Source organism: Tachypleus tridentatus, chromosome 2 (assembly GCF_004210375.1).
Source record: "Tachypleus tridentatus isolate NWPU-2018 chromosome 2, ASM421037v1, whole genome shotgun sequence".
Taxonomy (NCBI): Eukaryota; Metazoa; Arthropoda; class Merostomata; order Xiphosura; family Limulidae; genus Tachypleus; species Tachypleus tridentatus.
Genome location: NC_134826.1, coordinates 15563804 through 15586505, shown reverse-complemented (window position 1 = coordinate 15586505; position 22702 = coordinate 15563804). Strand labels below are relative to the sequence as shown.

Here is a 22702-nt window from a genome sequence, read left to right as displayed (position 1 = left end):
GACGTTATGTCGACCATACCTTTGTTATTTGGCCCCATGGTCATGAAAACTTACCAGTCTCCTCGGAACATCTGAATTCCACAGACAAAAGAATCCATTTCACTATGGAAATAGAAGAACAAAACAGTCTATCGTTTCTTGACATCAGCAAACAAGCAAGACGAATAACCACAACTGTATACAGAAAACCAACCCACACAGACACTTTCTGCACTTTCAGTCCTATCATTCAACCTCGATAAAACGTGATATAATCCAATGTCTAAACAAGAGAGCAGAAAATGTTTGCGATAAAACATACATTGAAGCAGAATGTCAAAAGATCGTAAAGAGTTTTAATCAGAATGGTTACACCTCTTCCTTCATTAAAAAGTCCTTCAAGATGATCACGATAGAAAGAAAACATGAGAAAGTTACAACCACTACCACCATTTACCTTCCATACCTTCAACATTTCAGTGAAAAACTCAAATGCATAGCCAAAACATTCAACACAGAAGATCACCAGACAAGAAAAATCAAAGAATCGTTTTATATTAACACTATTAAACCTTCAGTAAACAGAGATTAGTAACCTATGGCTGCCACTGGTTGAATCTACAGGAAATCTCTCCTCCATTTAGAAACAGTGATAATCCAACCAATCATAACACGCTCTCCACAATCTACCAGGACACTATAAAAGACCGATAACACCTACATGCATACTGACCTTATTGATGGATGGATCCCCAGCTTTGACTCCGTGCTAGTCAGTGGTGTTTTTACATTTCTCTTGCTATAATGACGCTGTCATTTCCAGGTCCTGCTGTGCCGTTCCCGCCAACTGTCCCGCCGGTAATCGTCGACGGTCTACCGCCTCACCTTTCGCCTCTTCAAGTTGTCACATTTATTGCACAGGCTCAGCCTGGCGCTTCCATTGATCCGTCTAGAACGCGTATTCTCCGCCGAAGGGGAATCCTTCTCCAGCCGTCTACGCCTGAAGACTTGTCCTACCTCTGTTCGCCATGGAACTCCCCTATGATTATTAGTTGTGCACCCACGAAAAGCCCTACTAGCTTATTCACAGTCTTCCTTAAAGGAGTACATCATTCCATCCAACCGAGTGAAATTAAATGCGCCGTGGAAACCCAAACCCAGTCAGTGTTATACGCCGTGCACCGAATTTATTCAAAATCCTCCCGTCAAGCTACTAAGTTCATGAAGATTGTAACACCCAGCAAACGTATTGCCGATACCATCTTACGAAACGGATGGTACTACCATATATTCCACTTCAGTGCCGAACGCCCCCGACGCCATCCAACTCAACCCAAAACTCCTAAGCAACCTACACCTGCACCACAGCCTAGCGGAATATCCACTATGCCCACAGCCACCCCGCCACCTGTAAACCAATCATCTGAAAAGTATACCCAATCGGATTTCGTTAATAAAATATCCCAGGGCACACAAACCATCGATGAAGTACCAAAAACTAGCGAGTCTTCTACCATGACTGACAATATCCCAACAGCAGAAGCAGTTTCTCAAACTAAGACAGACATGATTAATCAAAATACCCAGTATCCTGACGATAGGCGCATCACGAGAGCAAGTAGGAAGGCTGCTTTTCTTGATTCGAAGTTAAGTCCGTTCCCTAATCGTTCTCGCTGGCTTGACCAACCACTCGTCCCATTCAACTCGGATAATCCGTGTTGCTCTTTAGAAGAGTCGCCGTTCACCAATCGTATTCCCTGGCTTGACCGACAATTCAACCCATTAGTCTTGGATAACCCGTGTTGCTCTTTGGAAGAGTCGCCATTTTAGTTCAAAACACATCCAAGCTACCACCTATGCGTTTTGTGTTCTGTTATTATCATTTGCTTTGTAATCATATGTATGTCAGTTGTTCTTAATCTATATAATTTCTTTCCCTGCACCTCTTCTTCCGGGGTACTCCCGTTTCCCCCCACAGCAAAAGTTCTGTTTCATAGGATCTATAGATCCCAGCCCTGAAAAGAGGTACGTTATTTTGATATCTAAATTTAAAATTAGTATCCAAATTTTTGAATATCCAAGATTTTTAAGTGTTTAATAGCTAATACATATAAGTCATGAGACCTAATCATATCGTCGCACTGTGTTTGCATCTCTCGGCTCTCTCCAAGTCAACATTCTTAAACATCATTCCTCGGACGCTTGTGGCTGTTCTGCTGAACCTTCCTCATCTTTCTTCGTCGTCTCTCTGGCCGGCAGGATCTCTTCTCAGCTTTTCTCAGGATCTCTTCTCAGCTTTACCTTATGCCTCTCAATTAAATTCAACACATTATCTACTTCTAGGTCATTCGTGACCATCGCGTTGTATGAATAACTAACATGCCACTCCTGTCCATATCAGTCGCTCCGTAATCAGGTAACTAATTTATTCTTGCCTTGTGTGGGGTGAAGGGAAACAATAGTTTCTGACCGCCCCTGGTTATTTTTCGTTCGACAGAACGAAAGAATAATTTAACCAAAATACCTACCAAGGTCTCTGCTCATCCATACTGACCTGACGACGAAAGGCGGAAGACTGTTGAAATGTTGTCCTCTAAACTTGGGTCTGTCTCCACAATAGGCAGTTGCCGTCCATTCTACAAAGTTTCACCATGAATAATGTTGAGTTCGTATTCTTTTAATCTACAACCAGTGTGGAACAAAACATCATATTATATAGAAACACACAACGAGTAATGTGTTTGTAACATTTTAATCTAAAGTAAGTGTGGAACAAAACATTATATTATATAGAAACACACAACGAGTAATGTCGTGTTTGTAACATTTTAATCTAAAGTAAGTGTGGAACAAAACATTATATTATATAGAAACACACAACGAATAATGTCGTGTTTGTAACATTTTAATCCAAAGTAAGTGTGGAACGAAATATCATATTATATAAAGACACAGAACGCCTTGAACGACACTAGATATTTAATGATAGAATGTAATAATAAAGTCCATATATAAAACGTTAAACCACTTTAAGTATTAAATGATAGAGTGTTGTAATAATACCCTCTCCATAGAACACGTTGAATGACACTACATGTTCAATAATAGAATGTTGTAATAATACATTTTACATAGGACATGTTAAGCGACATTATATATTGAATTATAGAATGTTGTAATAATACAGCCTACTTGGAACGCATTTAACAACACTATACATTAAAAATAGAATGTTGTAATAATACAGCCTACTTAGAACGCATTTAACAACACTATACATTAAAAATAGAATGTTGCAATTTTAAAGTGTAGAGCACGTTGAACAACACTAGATACTGAATGATAAAATGTTGTAATTATAGAGTATAGACAGAATACATTGAACGACATCATTTATTGAATGATAGAATGTACTAATAATGCAGTCTACATGGAACACGTGGAACAACACTAGATATTCAATGACAAAATGTTGTAATAATACAGTCTACACAGAACACGTTCAATGACACTAGATATTGAATGATATAGTGTTGTTAAAATATAGTTTCAATAGAACACCTTGAACGACGACTCCAGGTATTCAATGATAGAATGTTGTGATAATACAATCCACAAAGAACTAGTTTAAAAACACTAGATATTGAATGATAAAATGTTGTAATAATAGAGTCTACACAAAACACGATGAACGACACTAGATATTGAACGATGGAATGTTGCAATAATACAGTCTACATAGAACATCGTGAACAGATATTAAATTATATAATGATTTAATAATACATTCTACACAGAACACTTTTAAAACACTAGATATTGAATGATAGAATGTTTTAATAGCACATTGAACAGTAGATATTGAATGATATAGTTTGTTTTGTTCTTGTTTGTTTTTGAATTTCGCACAAAGCTACTCGAGGGCTATCTGTGCTAGCCGTCCCTAATTTAGCAGTTTAAGACTAGAGGGAAGGCAGCTAGTCATCACCACCCACCGCCAACTCTTGGGCTACACTTTTACCAACGAATAGTGGGATTGACCGTCACATTATAACGCCCCCACGGCTGGGAGGGCGAGCATGTTTGGCGCGGCTCGGGCGCGAACCCGCGACCCTCAGACTACGAAACGCACGCCTTAACGCGCTAGGCCATGCCGGGCCAAATGATATAGTATTGTACGTCTACATAGAACACATTGAACTGCCCTAGATATTGAATGATAGATTGTAATAATACAGTCTACATAGAACACGTTCAATAACATTAGATACTAAATGATAGAATACTGTTATAATACAGTCTACATTGAGCACCTTGAACGACTCTAGGTATTGAAGGATAGAATTTTGTAACAATACAGTCTACATAGAACACGTTGAATGACAGTAGATATTGAATGATAGAATGTTACAATAATACAGTCTACATAGAACACGGTGAACGACACTAGATAGTGAATGGTAGAATGTTAGAATAATACAGTCTACATAGAACACGGTGAACGACACAAGATAGTGAATTACAGAATACGCTGAACGACACAAGATATTGAATGATAGATTGTAATAATACACTCTACGTAGAACACGTTGAACGACATTAGATATTGAATGATAGATTGTTGTAATAATACAGTCTATATATAACACGTTGAACGGCATTAGATATTCAATGATACAATGTTGTAACAATACAGTCTACACAGAACACGTGGAACAACACTAGATATTCAATAACAGAATGTTCAAATAATACAATCTACATAGAACACGTTGAATGACACTAGACACTGAATGGTATAATGTTGTTATAATACAGCATCACAGGACACCTTGAACGACGACTCTAGGTATTGAATAATAGCATGTTGCAATAATTATGACAACACAGAACCCGTTGAACGACATTAGATAATATGTGATAGAATATTGTAATAACACATTCTAATATAATACGATGAAAAACATTACATACTGAATGATAGAATGTTGTTGCAATACATTCTACATATAACACTTTGAACAAACCAGACATTGAGTGATGTAATAATACAGCTTACACAGAACATATTGAACTACGCTAGTTATTAAATGATACAATGTTGTAATAATACAGTCCTCAAAGAACTCGTTTCAAACACTAGATATTGAATGCCTGAATGTTGTACTTCTACAAAGAACACGTTGAATGACACTAGATATTGAATTATAGAATGCAGTAATTATAGAGTTTACACAGAACACGTTGAATGACACTAGATATTGAATTATAGAATGCAGTAATTATAGAGTTCACACAGAACACGTTGAATGACACTAGATATTGAATTATAGAATGCAGTAATTATAGAGTTTACACAGAACACGTTGAATGACACTAGATACTGAATTATAGAATGCTGTAATTATAGAGTTTACACATAACACGTTGAATGACATTAGATACTGAATGATAGAATGCTGTAAATATAGAGTTTACACAGAACACGTTGAATGACACTAGATACTGAATTATAGAATGCTGTAATTATAGAGTTTACACAGAACACGTTGAATGACACTAGATATTGAATTATAGAATGCAGTAATTATATAGTTTACACAGAACACGTTGAATGACACTAGATATTGAATTATAGAATGCAGTAATTATAGAGTTTACACAGAACACGTTGAATGACACTAGATACTGAATTATAGAATGCTGTAATTATGGAGTTTACACATAACACGTTGAATGACATTAGATACTGAATAATAGAATGTAATAATATAGACTACATAGACTACATCAAACGAAATTTGATATCAAATGACTGAAAGTAATAATACAGTCTACACAGAACACGTTGAATAACATTAGATAGTGAATGATAGAATGTTGTAATAATACAGTCTACATAGAATACGTTGAAGTACACTATATATCAAATGATAGAATGTTGTAATAATACATTCTACAAAAACACGTGGAACGACTCTAGATATTAACTGATGTAATGCTGTAATAATACAGTCTACATAGAACACGTTGATCGACACTGGATATTGAATGCTTGAATGTTGTAACATTACAGTCTATATAGAACTCGTTGAATAAAACTGGGAATTAAATGACAGAATACATATGTAAAAACAGCTGGTATGGGTTGATAATTATTTTTTTTATGTAGAGGAGCGAACAACGTTTCGACCTTCTTCGGTCATCGTCAGCCGTTTTTACATATATATTTTTCTCTACAAGTGGGCTTTCTCGTCATCACGGATAAATGATAGAATGTTGTAACAAGACAGTCTACTTGGAACACGTTGAATGACACTAGATATTAAATTACAAAATGTTGTAATAATATAGTCTATATAGAACTTGTTGAACGAGTCTAGAGATTAAATAATAAAATGTAATAATGCAGACTACATAGAACACGTTGAGCGACAGTAAATATTATAATATAGAATGTTGTAAAATACAGTCTGCATAAAACACGTTGAACAACAGTAAATATTGAACGGTAGAATGTAATAATGCATTGATCGACACTAGATATTGCATTATAGAATGTTGTAGCAACACAGTTACATAAAATACGTTGAACGAGTCTAATCATTGAATGATAGAATGTTGTTATAATACAATCTACATAGAAGATATTGAACAACACGAGTTATTAAATGACAGAATGTAATAATACAGTCTGGATAGAACACGTTCAATAACATTAGATATTAAATGATAGAATGTTGTAATAGTACAGTGTACATAGAACACGCTGAACGACACTAGATATTAAATGATAGAATGTTGTAAAAATACAGTCTAAATAAAACACGTTGAACGAGTCTAGTTATTGAATAATAGAATGTTGAAATAATATAGGCTAAATAAAACACGTTGAACAAGTCTAGTTATTAAATGATAGAATGTTGTTATAATACAGTCCACCTAGAACACGTTGAGCAACAGTAAATATTAAATCATAGAATGTTGTAACAAAACATTCAAGATACAAAACGTTGACCGATACTAGATATTAAATGATAGAATGTTACTATAATACAGTCTACCTAGAACACGTTGAGCAACAGTAGATATTAAATCAAAGAATGTTGTAAGAATATAGTCTACACAGAACACGTTGAACAACACTAAATATTGAAAAATAATGTTGTAATAAAACATTCAACACAGAAAACGTTGCACGACACTAGATATTAGATGATAGAATGTAATAATACATTCTACATAGAACACGTTGAATAACACTAAATATTGAAAAATAATGCTGTAATAAAACATTCAACACAGAAAACGTTGCACGACACTAGATATTAGATGATAGAATGTAATAATACATTCTACATAGAACACGTTGCACGACACTAGATATTAAATGATAGAATGTTGTAATAATACCGTCTACATGGAACAACACTAGATATTGAATAATAAAATGTTGTAATAATACATTCTACATAGAACACTAGATACTGAATGACAGAATGTTGTAAAGTACAGTCTAAATAAAACACGTTTATCGACTCTAAGTATTAAACGATAGAATAATCAGTGATGACGAGAAAACCCACTTGTAGAGAAAAATATATATCTAAAAACGGTTCGTTTGGGTTGAGAAAATATTATGTAGAGGAGCAAACCATATAATGGCACTTTTATATCATCTATATAATTATTATATCACTGTCTGTTATATACCCATGTAACAAGTACGCAGGGTGTGAATGGATGTTAAAAATAATTAGTAGAAGGTTTATTTGGTCCGTGGGGGTCACATACACATTTAATCCAGTTTTAATGTTTTATAGCCAGATTTGGCATGAAGGTTTGTTGGGTCCATTACGTTTTGTGGTTAACATATCATGTTTTACACATCTGTGTGTTTTGTTATGGTTATCTTAGGCTCCTGTCCGATCGTATTTAAGGCATCACAATAGAAATTGACACGTTTAAAGGTTCTTGCGTTTAACACATTGACAGACAAACATTTAGTTCTGCTCACTTTGACAGATTTTTTAAGTGGTTCAGAGCTCACAAATAAAGCATAATTTGGGGCTGGGGTGAATTACTCGGTTATACTTTGACCAATTTATATGGGATTTGGTGCGGGTCCCAACTCACTGAAAAACCATAATGTTGGATCTGCTTGTTTTAAATACGACAGGGGATCAAGATACAAGAAAAAGGATAATATAAGTTTTTTTTTTATTATTCCACCATATTTTGGCCAACCTACATTAATCACAAAGGATTTTTTTCTACCCTCATCACACCATAATATTGGACTTGTCCATTTTGTTATGTTTCTAAAGATTTTTCTGTTGTCAGATTTCGCCATGTTAACATCACGAATTTTGGTCTAAAAACAGGATAACTAGAATAGTATGGAATAATTCTAATCATATACATCTGTAAGTCCACTTGTCTTAAGTCTAACATTAGTAAGCTTTCATCAAATACGGCCGTATTCGTTAAAGAAATAAATTAACACTGTCAAACGTTCTTAGCGTGCTTAATACTATTAACAGATAAAGTTGTTCTACGACCTAATGTTAAACCTATTTAAAAACTTTGGTACGATTTTAATATATTATTGTAATTATTTTAATATATTATTGTACAATATGTTTCTTCATGTATATCCGCCTTCTGTTTATATCCGTTGAAACGAAGTGCGTCCGCAAGCTCATTTCAACAGGAAACTGTGAATACATTTTCAAGACAGAATGGTTTTGGTTTGTTTTGAATTTCGCGCAAAGCTGCACGATGGCTATCTGCGCTAGCCGTCCTTAATTTAGCAGTGTAAGACTAAAGGGAAGCAGCTAGTTATCACCACCCACAGCCAACTCTTGGGCTGCTATTTTACCAACGATTGTCTTTGAACTGTGAAGAGTTAATATGGAAGTCCGAAAAGTTATTGTTGTTCGAAGTTAAACATAAAGCTACACAGGCATGGTATCGAAACCCAGTTTCCAACGTTGTAAGTCCACAGACATGCCACTGGAAGAATAGAAGGGTCTGCGAGATTGTCTTTGATTCGGGAGGGAAATCATTAAGAACGTTCTGGATACATCATGATGTACCATAAAACAATAAGATGTATGTAATCTTAATATAATAACAATCCACTTTCAAAACGTTATTTATGGTTAACATTCATGTGTAGAATATGTATTAAACTTACATGAAAACAATTTTAAAGTAACACTGAAAACATTTACGCTCTATTATCAATAGGGTTGAGGTATATTTGAGCTAAAGTCTTTCAGAAATAAAGACAAAGGTCAACATAAAATCGCTTCTATTTAAATTGAGACTAATATGATGTGAACTTTAGAAAGATGGCTGGCGTTAACCAATAAAATAAAGTGTTCACGTTTAAACTATGTGTCAAACAAGAATCCTAATTATCATAACAATTTTAAATATGAAAAGTGTCAATTGAAAGTAATTTGATTTTTTTTATCAGAAAGCACAGATAAAACGTAACTTACAGGAATGGTTGTTTTCGGAAAATTAAGTTAAGGGTTAGCCTTCAGTAAGCTATTATGTCAATGAAACTTACTTTTCAAGTAAAATGTATTTAGCGTGTTGGGCTAAGGATTCTTTTATTAGGTGTCTGTGACTTATTAGCGATTAATTCGAAAATAAACAAGAAACACGTATTTCAATTAAAATTATATAGTAAATATAATATTCAAACTAGTTAACAGTATGTACAACAAATTTCTTACGCTATAAAGATCATAGGGATATCACAAACTATATAGTTCTCTTCTTGTTGTCAAAAGTCTACTCAGGCCTATTCAATTGCTTTAGAATTTCAGTTGGCATTCTGAACTACCTTTCTCTATTTCAATCACTCTAGTGTTATTTGTATAATTCCTTTATAATTATAGCGTGAGTTATCACAGTAATCGTCTGGTCCTCGTACTTTGTATATCTTCTGTTTCTTTTTGTCAAAGTGCACTCAAGTTGGTTCAGTTACTTTGCAACTCATTTTGATGAAAAAACAAACAACACTTAACACTTTTAAAACTGTTAGTTTCACTCTAACATATTAATCGTAAAGCCTCTCGCAATAAATACGCCTTTCCCTCTTGCAGCAGTTAACTTCACGTTTAATTTTTCTTTGGTCAAACTTCTAATTTCTGTGGCTTTTTATGACTGAATTCCTGTTCGTCTCACTCTACATATTTATCGCTATACTCGTCTTCTAGAAACATTTATATCCTCAACGTCAAAAAATTTTACGTTACGTTCGATAATCTCGACATCAAAGAGTTACAGGCAGTACGTACATCTCTTATAGTGTTTCATAACAAAACTTGTTATAACGTTTACTTTAAAATAATTGGTCTTAATTCTTTTGTGAAGAAAAACTTAAACAAGTATGAAATATTCACTCACAAAATTAATTAATCGAGAATAATGTCTCCACTAAACAGTGTTTTATATCATGACACGAGTTAAATAACAAAATTAAATGCAATATATTTTATCTTAAGCACTAGATGGCGCTAAATAGATGTCACATGCTGAGTAAGTTGTAATAAATTTTGTTCTTGGTAGACCATGTGGTTGATCTAATCATGTCGCTTCTCGAAACAAGAGTGTTGACTTTGAGTTTGCTATTATTCGGAACGTTTACTTGTGGAACTTTGCCGCTTCTATTGGTTAAATGGTTTAAACAGAGGAACACAATGCAAGGGCTACAAGTCACGAGCATGTCGACGATATCGTTTTTGCAGTATATCGGAGGTGGCGTGTTATTAGAAACGTGTTTTGTTCACTTGTTTCCTGAAGTTCGAGCTAGCTTTGAACGCCACTGGCAACAGCAGAGTAACAGTAATTACCATTTTCCAATTCCAGAATTAATCGTATGTTTAGGTTTTCTAACAGTCTATGTTGTAGAAGAGGTGTTATATGCAGCACTGGAAAACCGTTGCCAAACCGAAAACAGATTAGGCCGTTATGGCCTGCATCAAGGGCTGTTTCTTACCGATAGAAATCCGTCATACAGCGAAACTGACAGATCAATGATTTATCCTGCTGAATTATCGTCCTCTCTGACTTCTCCAAGTTATTTTATTCGGGGTTTAATTATTATTTTCGCACTTTCTGTTCATTCAGTTTTCGAAGGTTTCGCCTTTGGGCTCCAGGAAACTGAGAATGAAACGTGGATGTTGTTTTTCGCCGTTGCGCTGCACAAATTTGTAATTTCTTTCGTTGTAGGATTAGAGTTGCACTCGAACGGTACCAAAAGTATAACGGTTCTTGTTTATATGGCGGTTTTTGCAATAATGGCTCCACTGGGTATTCTTATTGCTATGGTTACGGAAAACTCACTACAAAAATCACCAGACCTATCGGTAGGTACCATGAATGGTCTTGCAACCGGAACATTGGTGTATGTAACATTTTTCGAGGTCCTTCAAAGGGAGAAAAATTCCCACCTTTCCAGCCTGCTGCATCTTTTAGCATTGTTGATTGGATTTATTTTAATGGTTGTGATCCAGTGGGTGACGACTTATGAAGTTTAAGAATACAAGTTACTTTTTCAAATTTACTTTCTACATTTTTTGTGACTAGAAACTCCGTTATTATTAGATAAAAATATATTAGTTTTAAAAATGGCCAAATAGACAATGTCACTGTTTCAACAAAAATTTTAAAAATTGTGAGCCATGAACGTTATATATGTATATTTTTCCCCCAAAGTCAAAGTTATATGTAAGTTGTTAAAATTAAAATATTTCGAATCAACAAGTTTTATTTAATCTGATAGAACGTTTCGTATAAAGGAAACTTTCTTAACCAGTCATGAACTAAATTTCCCTAACCCATGTAGTTATTATTCTTTTGAATGAAAACTGTGACTGCAAAACAGACTTTCTAGGATATCACTTGATTGGTTTATTTTATATGTTCATGGCTGGATATTGCTACTATAATAATTGTTCATTTTCAAAGCAAAGCGGGGATCGAAACAGATTTTAGTGATGTAATTTTATAAACTTACCACTGTCCCATTGCGAAAAAAAAAATGTTGATAGAGACCTGATGAATTTTTGAATGTTAAGTAAAGAAAACAAATGTGATATGTTTATATTGTATTTTCATGGGCTCAAAGACTAAATAATATATATCAGTGACCACATTATGAAATCGAATTATTTCTGAGGGAAAAATGTTTAATAATTTTTTTTCATAGGTGGTTTGTGTTTTAATCTATAGTTGTTTTTTTTGCTATTATGTTTATGTGAATTTCACTTGTTTTGTTGCTAATTAACCAGCTCCTTCGGGAAGATATACAAATATAATTATTATTTTCTTGGAAAAACAAAATTTTAATATGTTTTAGAATTCTCAGAATCCTTGGTTTTGCATTTACACATCAGTTCAACATAAGGAGAAGACATGGATCTGGGGATGTTAAAATGTTAGACCTAAATGTGATCTTTCTTGTTACTCCCGGTGGCGCCTTAAGGGTACGTGCTAAGTTTGGCGACAGTCGGTCCAGTAGTTCTGTAGTTATAATAAATAGATACATATACGGGTCTTTGTCAAGTAATGGATTAGATGTTCATCTTGTATTTTTAATTTTCTTTTCCTACATCGATTGCAAAGCCTGGTGTACTAGTAATTGTAGTAATGACATTGGAAAAAATGTTCTGGTTGAATATTTTGGAAGTCAAATAAAATTTTTCAAAATTCAGCGCGCGAATGTGTTTGTAAGTTTATTTGTCTGCGGATTACTTGGAGCTAACAGGACCCCACTTGGGATTCAGGATGGCCTGAGGAGTTCCTTATCTCTCTGGCATACTCTCATACCCTTATTTATTTGCGGCTACAACACTCTCGTAAGGACCCCTAAAGATATACAGACTGATGTTTTCACGGTTAATGAACACGAATTTAACATCATATTTTATGTTTCCAGCCACATCTGCCCCGAGATTTCTAGAGTGTCATTTTTGAAATTGTATTCGTAACATTCTCATAAGATAGTGGGAGTGAACGTCGTTCGTGTGCTCACATACCACGGGCGAATGTTTCAATCATTTCTTTCGGGTATGGACGCCTTGCGGTAACTATCGAAGTGACATGAACTGACGGAGTACATTAATGGGGTGCTCTGTGAATCACGTGGGGGCTTTTGATCAGCAGATTGCGAATGCTTCGTGATAGTTAGGTTCAAAGAGCCGAAAATAAAACCCTTGTCTCGGAGATTCCTGCGACTTATAATTCAACATTAGGGACGGTTATACATGAATTCTAAAGGGGTTTCTAACATGGTTAGTTAGTGACATATACTATTAGTAGATAACTTGTCCCCCAGAGCGGTAGTCACGATGTAGTGGTCCTCTCTGGCTGTTATGCAGCGAAGAAGGCCTTGACCTGGTCTCTTACCATAAGAGCTCGTTTCCTGCTAGCGTCGCCAAAGTCGATTGATGAAGCTTAGTGACATACCGACGAGCTTTGCCCACCCTCCTTTGGATCTTATCGTCCTCCAGCATCTAAACTGACCTTGCCACCTCGTTCTCTGTCAGATGGTGCCTGTTTGTTTGTTTGTTTTTGGAATTTCGCACAAAGCTACTCGAGGGCTATCTGTGCTAGCCGTCCCTAATTTAGCAGTGTAAGACTAGAGGGAAGGCAGCTAGTCATCACCACCCACCGCCAACTCTTGGGCTACTCTTTTACCAACGAATAGTAGGATTGACCGTAACATTATAACGCCTCCAGGGCTGGAAGGACGAACATGTTTAGCGCGACGTGGGCGCGAACCCGCGACCCTCGGATTACGAGTCGCACGCCTTACGCGCTTGGCCATGCCAGGTCCCAAATGGTGCCTGACTGCTTGAGTACACAAGATGAAGGTACACACTGACAAAACGAGCTGCGAAAGATCCATATTGGTGTTTGTTTCGAGAATTAATCAAGAATGCATAGTTTCACGTAACAACCTTATACAGGGTACCTTGTGTTATATTATGTATGAGTTGCTTCAAACTTCACTCGCAAGCTTACAAAATACACTTGTAGACAAACGGATATGTTTTTCATAGATTAATTTAATTATGACAAATATAAACTGAAATATATACTTGTTCCTTTATTTTTTTTGAGCAGTACATATATTGCTGGACGTTGATACTTTGTCTCTGTTATTATGTATGGATCATATCGATGTCATCTCTTACAGCCTCCTTCATTATTTTCAAGGTTTGATATTAACCATCCCTACTACCTTGTTTCATTGTTTAAGATGATTAATATCAGCCATCTATACTATATTGTTTCATTTTTTAAAGGATTAATATTAACCATTCCTACTACCTTGTTTCATTTTTCTCTAGGACTGATATCTGCAATCCCTACTATCTTGTTACATTATTGTTAAATGATTGATATTCGACTTCCCCTAAAACGTATTTCATTGTTTTTAAAGGCTTTGTATTAACCACCCATACTACCTTGTTTCATTGTTTTCAAAGTATTGATATTAACCATCCATACTGCATTGTTTTTAAAAGGTTAATATTAGTCATCCATACTATATTCTTTCATTGTTTTCAAATGATAAATATTAGATATCTCTTCTACCTTGTTTCACTGGTTTAAATGATTAATATTGGGTATCCATACTATATTGTTTCATTGTTTTTAAAAGACTGATATTAGGTATCGATACTATATTGTTTCATTGTTTTTAAAAGACTGATATTAGCCATCCCAATTATATTGCTTTTTTGTATTCAAATGATTAATATTAGCCATCAATACTAACTTGCTTCATTGTATTTAAATGATTAATATTAGCAGTCTTTACTACCTTTTTTCATTGTTTTTAAATGATTGATAATAGCCATCTATACTATATTGTTTCATTGTTTTTGTATAATTGATATTAGTCATCCATACTACCCTATTTCACTGTTTTTAAAGGATTAGTATTAACCATCCAGACTATATTGTTTATTTGTTTTTAACTGATCAATATTAGCCATCCATACTACCCTATTTCACTGTTTTTAAAGGATTAGTATTAACCATCCAGACTATTATGTTTATTTGTTTTTAACTGATCAATATTAGCCATCCATACTACCATGTTTCATTGTTTCTAAAAGATTGATATTTGCCATAACTACTACATTGTTTCTAAAGGATTAACATTAGCAGTCCATACTACTTTCTTTCATTGTTCCTAAATGATTGATATTAACCATCCATACTATCTTGTTTCATTCTTCTTAAAGGAATGATATTAGCTATCTTTAATACCTTGTTTCATTGTTTCTAAATGATTTATATTACCTATCCATACTTCCTTGTTTCATTGTTTTTAAAGGATTTATATTAAATATCCATAATGTATTGTTTCATAGTTTTTAAATTATGGATATTAGCCATCCATACTCCTTCTTATTCGTTTTAAAGGATTGATATTAACCATCCCTACTGCATACCTTGTGTCATTGTTTTTAAAAGATTTATATTAAATATCCATAATGTATTGTTTCATATTTTTTTAAATTATGGATATTAGCCATCCCTACTCCTTTTTATTCTTTTTAAAGGATTGATATTAACCATCTTTCTTTTTAAATTATTAATATATATGCAATCCTTACAATATCGTTTCATTATTCTTAAAGAATTGATCTACTATATACACTATACTGTTCATTGTTTAACATCATTAATATTAGCAATCTGTACTACCTTGTTTCATTATTTTAGAGGACTGATTTAAGCCATCCTTACAAACTTGTTTCATTGTTTTTAAATGATTTATATTAGCATACTGTAATGTTTCATTTCTTTTTAAATGAATGATATTAACCATTCATACTATATTGTTTCATTGTTTTATAATGATTTATATTAACCATTCCTACTACATTGTTTCACTGTTTATGAATGATTGATATTAACCATCCCTACTGTATACCTTCTTTGTTTTTAAATAATTAATATTAGCCATCCATATCACCTTGTTTCAATTTTTAAATGGTTGACTTACTCATCCATACTACCTTCTGTCATTGATTTAAATGATTGATATTAGCTATTCATTGTTTTCAACTGAATGATATTAGCTATAAATTGTTTTCAACTAATTGATATTAGCTCTCCCAAATATTTTCTTTCATTATTTTTAAAGGATTGGTATTAACCATCCATACAATATCGCTTCTTTTTTAAATGATTGTTAGTAGTCATCTCTACTATCTTGTTTCATTGTTTACAGTATAGCTTTTTTGTTTTTAAATGATCGATATTAGCCATCCATACTACCTTCTTTCATTGATTATAAAGGATTGATATTATCCATCCATGCCACTTTGTTTCATTTTTAAATGATTTATATTAACCATCCATACTATATCGTTTCAATATTTTTGAATGATTGATATTAACTATGCATACTATATTGTTTCACTCTTTTTAAAGGATTGATATTAGCCATCCATGCCACCTTGTTTCATTTTCTTAAATAATTTATATTAACCATCCATACTATATCGTTTCAATATTTTTGAGTGATTGATATTAACCATGCATACTATATTGTTTCACTCTTTTTAAAGGATTAATATTAGCCATCCCTACTACCTTATATCATTTTTTAAAAGGATTGATATTAGCTATCCACAATATATTATTTCATTGTTTTAAATGATTAATAGTGATCATCTGCACTATATTGTTCCTTCTTTAAATAGTTCATATTAACTATCCTTACTATATTGTTTCATTGTTTTTAAATGATAGATATTAGGTATCCATACTACCTTGTTTCATTGTGTTTAAATGATCTCTATTACGTTGTTTCATTGTTTTTAAAGGATTGATATGAACCATCCCTTCTGTATAGCTTCTTTCTTTAAAAATGATTAATATTAGCCATACCTACTACCTGGTTTCAATATTTTTAAATGATTAATATTAACCACACACACTATATTGTTTCACTGTTTTTAAAGGATTGATATTAGCCATCCCTAATACCTTGTTTTATTGCTTTTAAAGGATTATTATTAACCATCCCTACTGTACAGTTTCTTTGTTTTTAAATGATTAATGTTAGTCATCGATACCACATTGTTTCATTTTCTAAAATGGCTGTTATTACCCATCCCTATTACCTTGTTTCATTGATTTTAAAGGATTGATATGTACCATCCGTACTGTATTGTTTTATTAATTTCAAATTATTAATCTTAGCCCTCCATACTACCTTGTTTCATTGTTTTCAAGTGATTGATATTAGCCATCCCTAATACTTGATTCATTATTTTTAAAGGAATAATATCAAACATTCCTACTATCTTGTTTCATTGTTCTTAAATGATTGATATTACCCATCCCTACTACCTTTTTGGATTGATATTAAAGAATTAATAATAACCATCCATACTATATTGTTTTTTGCTTTTAAATTATTAATATAGCCATCAATACTACCTTGTTTTATTGTTTTTAAAACACTGATATTATCCATCCCTAATATATTGTTTCATTGTTTCTAAAAGATTGATATTAACCATTCATACAGTATTGTTCATTGTTTTACATGATTAGTATTAACCATCCATACGACCTTGTTTCATTGTTTTTAAATGACTGATGTTAGCTATCCCTACTACCATCTCTTTTGTTTTTAAATGATTAATATTAATTATCCTTTCCACCTTCTTTCATTATTTATAAATGCTGATATTCACCTTCCCTAGTACATTGTTTCATCGTTTTTAAAAAAATCATTTAAACCATCCACATTCTATTGTTTCATTTTTTTAAATGATTGAATGTTAACCATCCTTACTATAGTGTTTCTTTGTTTAAAAGGATTGTTATTAGCGATCCATACTATCTTGTTTCATTGTTTTTAAAGAATTTACGTTAATCATCCATAATGTATTGTTTCATTGTTTTTAAATGATGAATATCAGCCATTCCTACTTCCTTGTTCCATTGTTTATAAAGGATTGATATTAATCATCTCTATTCTGTAGCTTCTCTGTTTTTTGAACAATTAATATTAGCCATCGATACCACCTTGTTTCATTGTTTTTAAATGACTGATATTAGCCATCCCTAGTACCTTGTTTAATTGTTTTTAAAAGATTTATACGAACCGTCAATACCATATAGTTCATTGTTTTAAATGATTGATATTAGCCATCCCTACTACCTTGTTTAATTATTTTTAAAAGATTTATATGAACCGTCCATACTATATAGTTCATTGTTTTACATGATTAACATTATCCATCCATACGACCTTGTTTCATTGTTTTTAAAATATTTATACAAACTGTCCACACTATATAGTTCATTGTTTTACATGATTAATATTAGCCATCCATACGACCTTGTTTCATTGTTTTTAAATGATTGATATTAGCCGTCCCTGCTACCTTATTTCATTGTTTTTAAAGGATTGATATTAAGCATCCAAACTATATTGTTTCATTGTTTTTAAATGATTAATGTCTGCTTTCCATACTACCTTTTTATTGTTTTTAAAGAATTAATATTTGTCATCCATAGTACCTTGTGTCATTATTCTTAAATGTTTGTTTTGTTTGTTTGTTTTGGAATTTCGCACAAAGCTACTCGAGGGCTATCTGTGCTAGCCGTCCCTAATTTAGTAGTGTAAGACTAGAGGGAAGGCAGCTAGTCATCGCCACCCACCGCCAACTCTTGGGCTACTCTTTTACCAACGAATAGTGGGATTGACCGTCACATTATACACCCCCACGGCTGGGAGGGCGAGCATGTTTAGCGCGACGCGGGCGCGAACTCGCGACCCTCGGATTACGAGTCGCACGCCTTACGCGCTTGGCCATGCCAGGCTTTCTTAAATGACAGAACACAAGAGTATTCTGTACTAGTAGTTATGTTCCAGAGCATAAAAAATAGAACAGAACAGTATCCTCTACTAATGGATATGTTGTAATAATCAAACATAGAACTCAACAGTACATTCTAGTATAAATTTTTCGTTTTTTTTGCATACTGACGACGAAAGTGAATTGATGCTTCATTCTTATCTTTATATGTTTATACGAATGAAGGAAATTTGTTATTCTTATTATAAGATTTCGAAACTTTGAATTGTGGTAGTTTACTGCAGAATGCAAAATTATTCCAAACTACGAGTTGAGGCGTTGACGCAACTTCTACCGTTATAAGTCATACAGCTGTTGTTTTAGTCTGGTGTACATGTAGTTTCATAACTGTAATCTATTTGTTGATTTTGATACATGTGCATTATATGTGAGAGTTTTTATAAGTGGGCTATGGTTGAGAGAGATGTTGATGGTGAAAGTGATGTGAAAAACCAACAAATGTAGCCATAGATACGTGCTAGTACGATGTTTGAAAAACAATAACCCAATGACAACCAAAGTTTCTAGATATTTATCACTCTATCCATTTCCTGAATTACATAACGAATTTCTGTTGTATGAATATGTCTGTTTCCGTTGAGCGTGAAGTGATAACTTTAGAAATTTTTTTAGAAAGAATAATAAAGGTCAGTAAATTTATTAAACGTTTAGATGAATGGTGTCTTGGTACAGATAATACACTTTATTAAACCATTTAGATGAATGGTGGTTTGGTACAGATAATACACTTTATTAAACCATTTAGATAAACGGTGGTTTGGTACTGATAATACATTTTATTAAACTTTTTAGATGAATGGTGTCTTGGTACAGATAATACACTTTATTAAACCATTTAGATGAATGGTGGTTTGGTACAGATAATACACTTTATTAAACCTTTTAAATGAATGGTAGATTGATAGAGACAACACACTTTATTAAATCTTTAAATGAATGGTGGTTTGGTATAGATAAACCACTTTATTAAACCTTTTAGATGAATGGTGGTTTGGAATAGATAATACACTTCATTATACCTTTAAAGAAATGGTGGTTTGGAATAGATAATACACTTTATTAAATCTTTTAGATGAATGGAGGTTTGGTACAGATAACACATTTTATTAAACCTTTCAGATGAATGGTAGAAATATCACTTTATTAAACCTTTCAGATGAATGTTGATTTAGTACGGATAATACATTTTATTAATCATTTTAGATGAATGGTTGTTTGGGGCATGTAATACATTTTTAAAGCTTTTAGATGATCTGTGGTTCAGTGAAAATAATACACTATATTATACCTTTCATAATAATGGTGGCTTGGTAAAGACAACACACTTTACTAAACTTTTCAGATAAATAGTGACCTGGTAGAGACAATGCTTTATTAAACCTTTTAGATGAATTGTGGCTTGGTACATACAAGAAACTTTACTAAACCTTTTAGATAAATGGTGGTTGGGTACATATATACTTAAACAATTTTTATGAATTCTGGTTTGGTAAAGATAATAATTTTATTAAACCATTTAGATTATTATGCTGATAATAAACTTTATGAAACATTTGATATGAATGGTGGTTTGGTGCAGATAATACATTTTATTAAACCTTTCAGATAAATAGAAGATATATCACTTTATTAAACCTTTTAGATGAATGGTAGCTTGGTAGAGACAATGCAATTTAATAAACGTTTTAGATAAATGGTGGTTTTTGTGCAAATAATGCACTTTATTAAACGTTTAAGATGAATGGTTGTGTGGGGCATATGGTATACTTCATTAAACCTTTCATATGAATGGTGTCTTGGTACAGATAACACACTTTATTAAATCTTTTAGATGAACGGTGGTTTGGAAAAGATATTATATTTTATTAAACTTTTAGATGAATGGTAGCTTGGTACAGACAACACACTTTATTAAAGCTTTGAGGTGAATGGTAGATATATCACTTTATTAAACCATTTAGATGAATGGTGCAGATAATACACTTTATTAAACCATTTAGATGAATGGTGCAGATAATACACTTTATTAAACATTTTAGATGTATGGTGGTTTAGAAAATTTTGTAAAGCCTTTAGTTCAGTGGTAACACACTAAGAAGTTAATTAACTAAACATGTCTGTCATTAGGATTAATATTCAAATAAACTTATTCGACAGTTACATGTTTAGCTCCATCATCTTTATTCATAACTTCAATGTCTCTTTGTTTACCGTGCCACAGTCCTTTCTTTTCAATGTTACACAGAAAAATTATTACGGTGCATTTCTAACAAACAAACATCCATCCACACCCACAGTAATATAATGTGATGGTGGTCATAAGACCAGTTCATGCCTACCAAAGTTGTACTGACAGAACGATTAAAGAAGATATTATTTGGTCAAATTACATGTATTTATTAATGGCCATCTCAATAGCGTTTAATTACTCGCTGATTAAAAGCGTAAAAGGAGAAAAAATCGAAATGAAACTGAATTAAGTTTTGTTGACGAGAAATACAGTTGTTTATATCATCAAGTAGTTCTTTGTTCGGAATTTGAAGAGTCAGAAATATCTGTCATGATGAAGAGTTAGTGTAGGAAATATCTGTCATGATGAAGAGTTAGTGTAGGAAATATCTGTCATGATGAAGAGTTAGTGTAGGAAATATCTGTCATGATGAAGAGTTTGTGTAGGAAATATCTGTCATGATGAAGAGTTAGTGTAGGAAATATTTGTCATGATGAAGAGTTTGTGTAGGAAATATCTGTCATGATGAAGAGTTAGTGTAGGAAATATCTGTCATGATGAAGAGTTAGTGTAGGAAATATCTGTCATGATGAAGAATTAGTGTAGGAAATATCTGTCATGATGAAGAGTTAGTGTAGGAAATATCTGTCATGATGAAGAGTTAGTGTAGGAAATATCTGTCATGATGAAGAGTTAGTGTAGGAAATATCTGTCATGATGAAGAGTTAGTGTAGGAATTATCTGTCATGATGAAGAGTTAGTGTAGGAAATATTTGTCATGATGAAGAGTTTGTGTAGGAAATATCTGTCATGATGAAGAGTTAGTGTAGGAAATATCTGTCATGATGAAGAGTTTGTGTAGGAAATATCTGTCATGATGAAGAGTTAGTGTAGGAAATATCTGTCATGATGAAGAGTTAGAAATATCTGTCATGATGAAGAGTTAGTGTAGGAAATATCTGTCATGATGAAGAGTTAGTGTAGGAAATATCTGTCATGATGAAGAGTTAGTGTAGGAAATATCTGTCATGATGAAGAGTTAGTGTAGGAAATATCTGTCATGATGAAGAGTTAGTGTAGGAAATATCTGTCATGATGTCATAGGAAATATCTGTCATGATGAAGAGTTAGTGTAGGAAATATCTGTCATGATGAAGAGTTAGTGTAGGAAATATCTGTCATGATGAAGAGTTAGTGTAGGAAATATCTGTCATGATGAAGAGTTAGTGTAGGAAATATCTGTCATGATGAAGAGTTAGTGTAGGAAATATCTGTCATGATGAAGAGTTAGTGTAGGAAATATCTGTCATGATGAAGAGTTAGTGTAGGAAATATCTGTCATGATGAAGAGTTAGTGTAGGAAATATCTGTCATGATGAAGAGTTAGTGTAGGAAATATCTGTCATGATGAAGAGTTAGTGTAGGAAATATCTGTCATGATGAAGAGTTAGTGTAGGAAATATCTGTCATGATGAAGAGTTAGTGTAGGAAATATCTGTCATGATGAAGAGTTAGTGTAGGAAATATCTGTCATGATGAAGAGTTAGTGTAG

At 33.1% G+C, this 22702-nt stretch overlaps 1 protein-coding gene across 1 annotated transcript; it reads left to right on the top strand.

Moving 5' to 3' along the window:
- Nucleotides 1-10532: 10532 nt before the first annotated feature.
- Nucleotides 10533-12712, top strand: LOC143238520 (zinc transporter ZIP1-like). Its single transcript, XM_076478813.1, has one exon. The coding sequence runs from the start codon at nt 10587-10589 to the stop codon at nt 11535-11537; it is 951 nt and encodes a 316-aa protein (XP_076334928.1). The 5' UTR covers nt 10533-10586; the 3' UTR covers nt 11538-12712.
- The last annotated feature ends 9990 nt before the right edge of the window (nt 12713-22702 follow it).

Bases quoted from the DNA above. Each gene is read 5' to 3' on its own strand.
- LOC143238520 (XM_076478813.1), top strand. From the start codon at position 10,587: ATGTCGCTTCTCGAAACAAGAGTGTTGACTTTGAGTTTGCTATTATTC.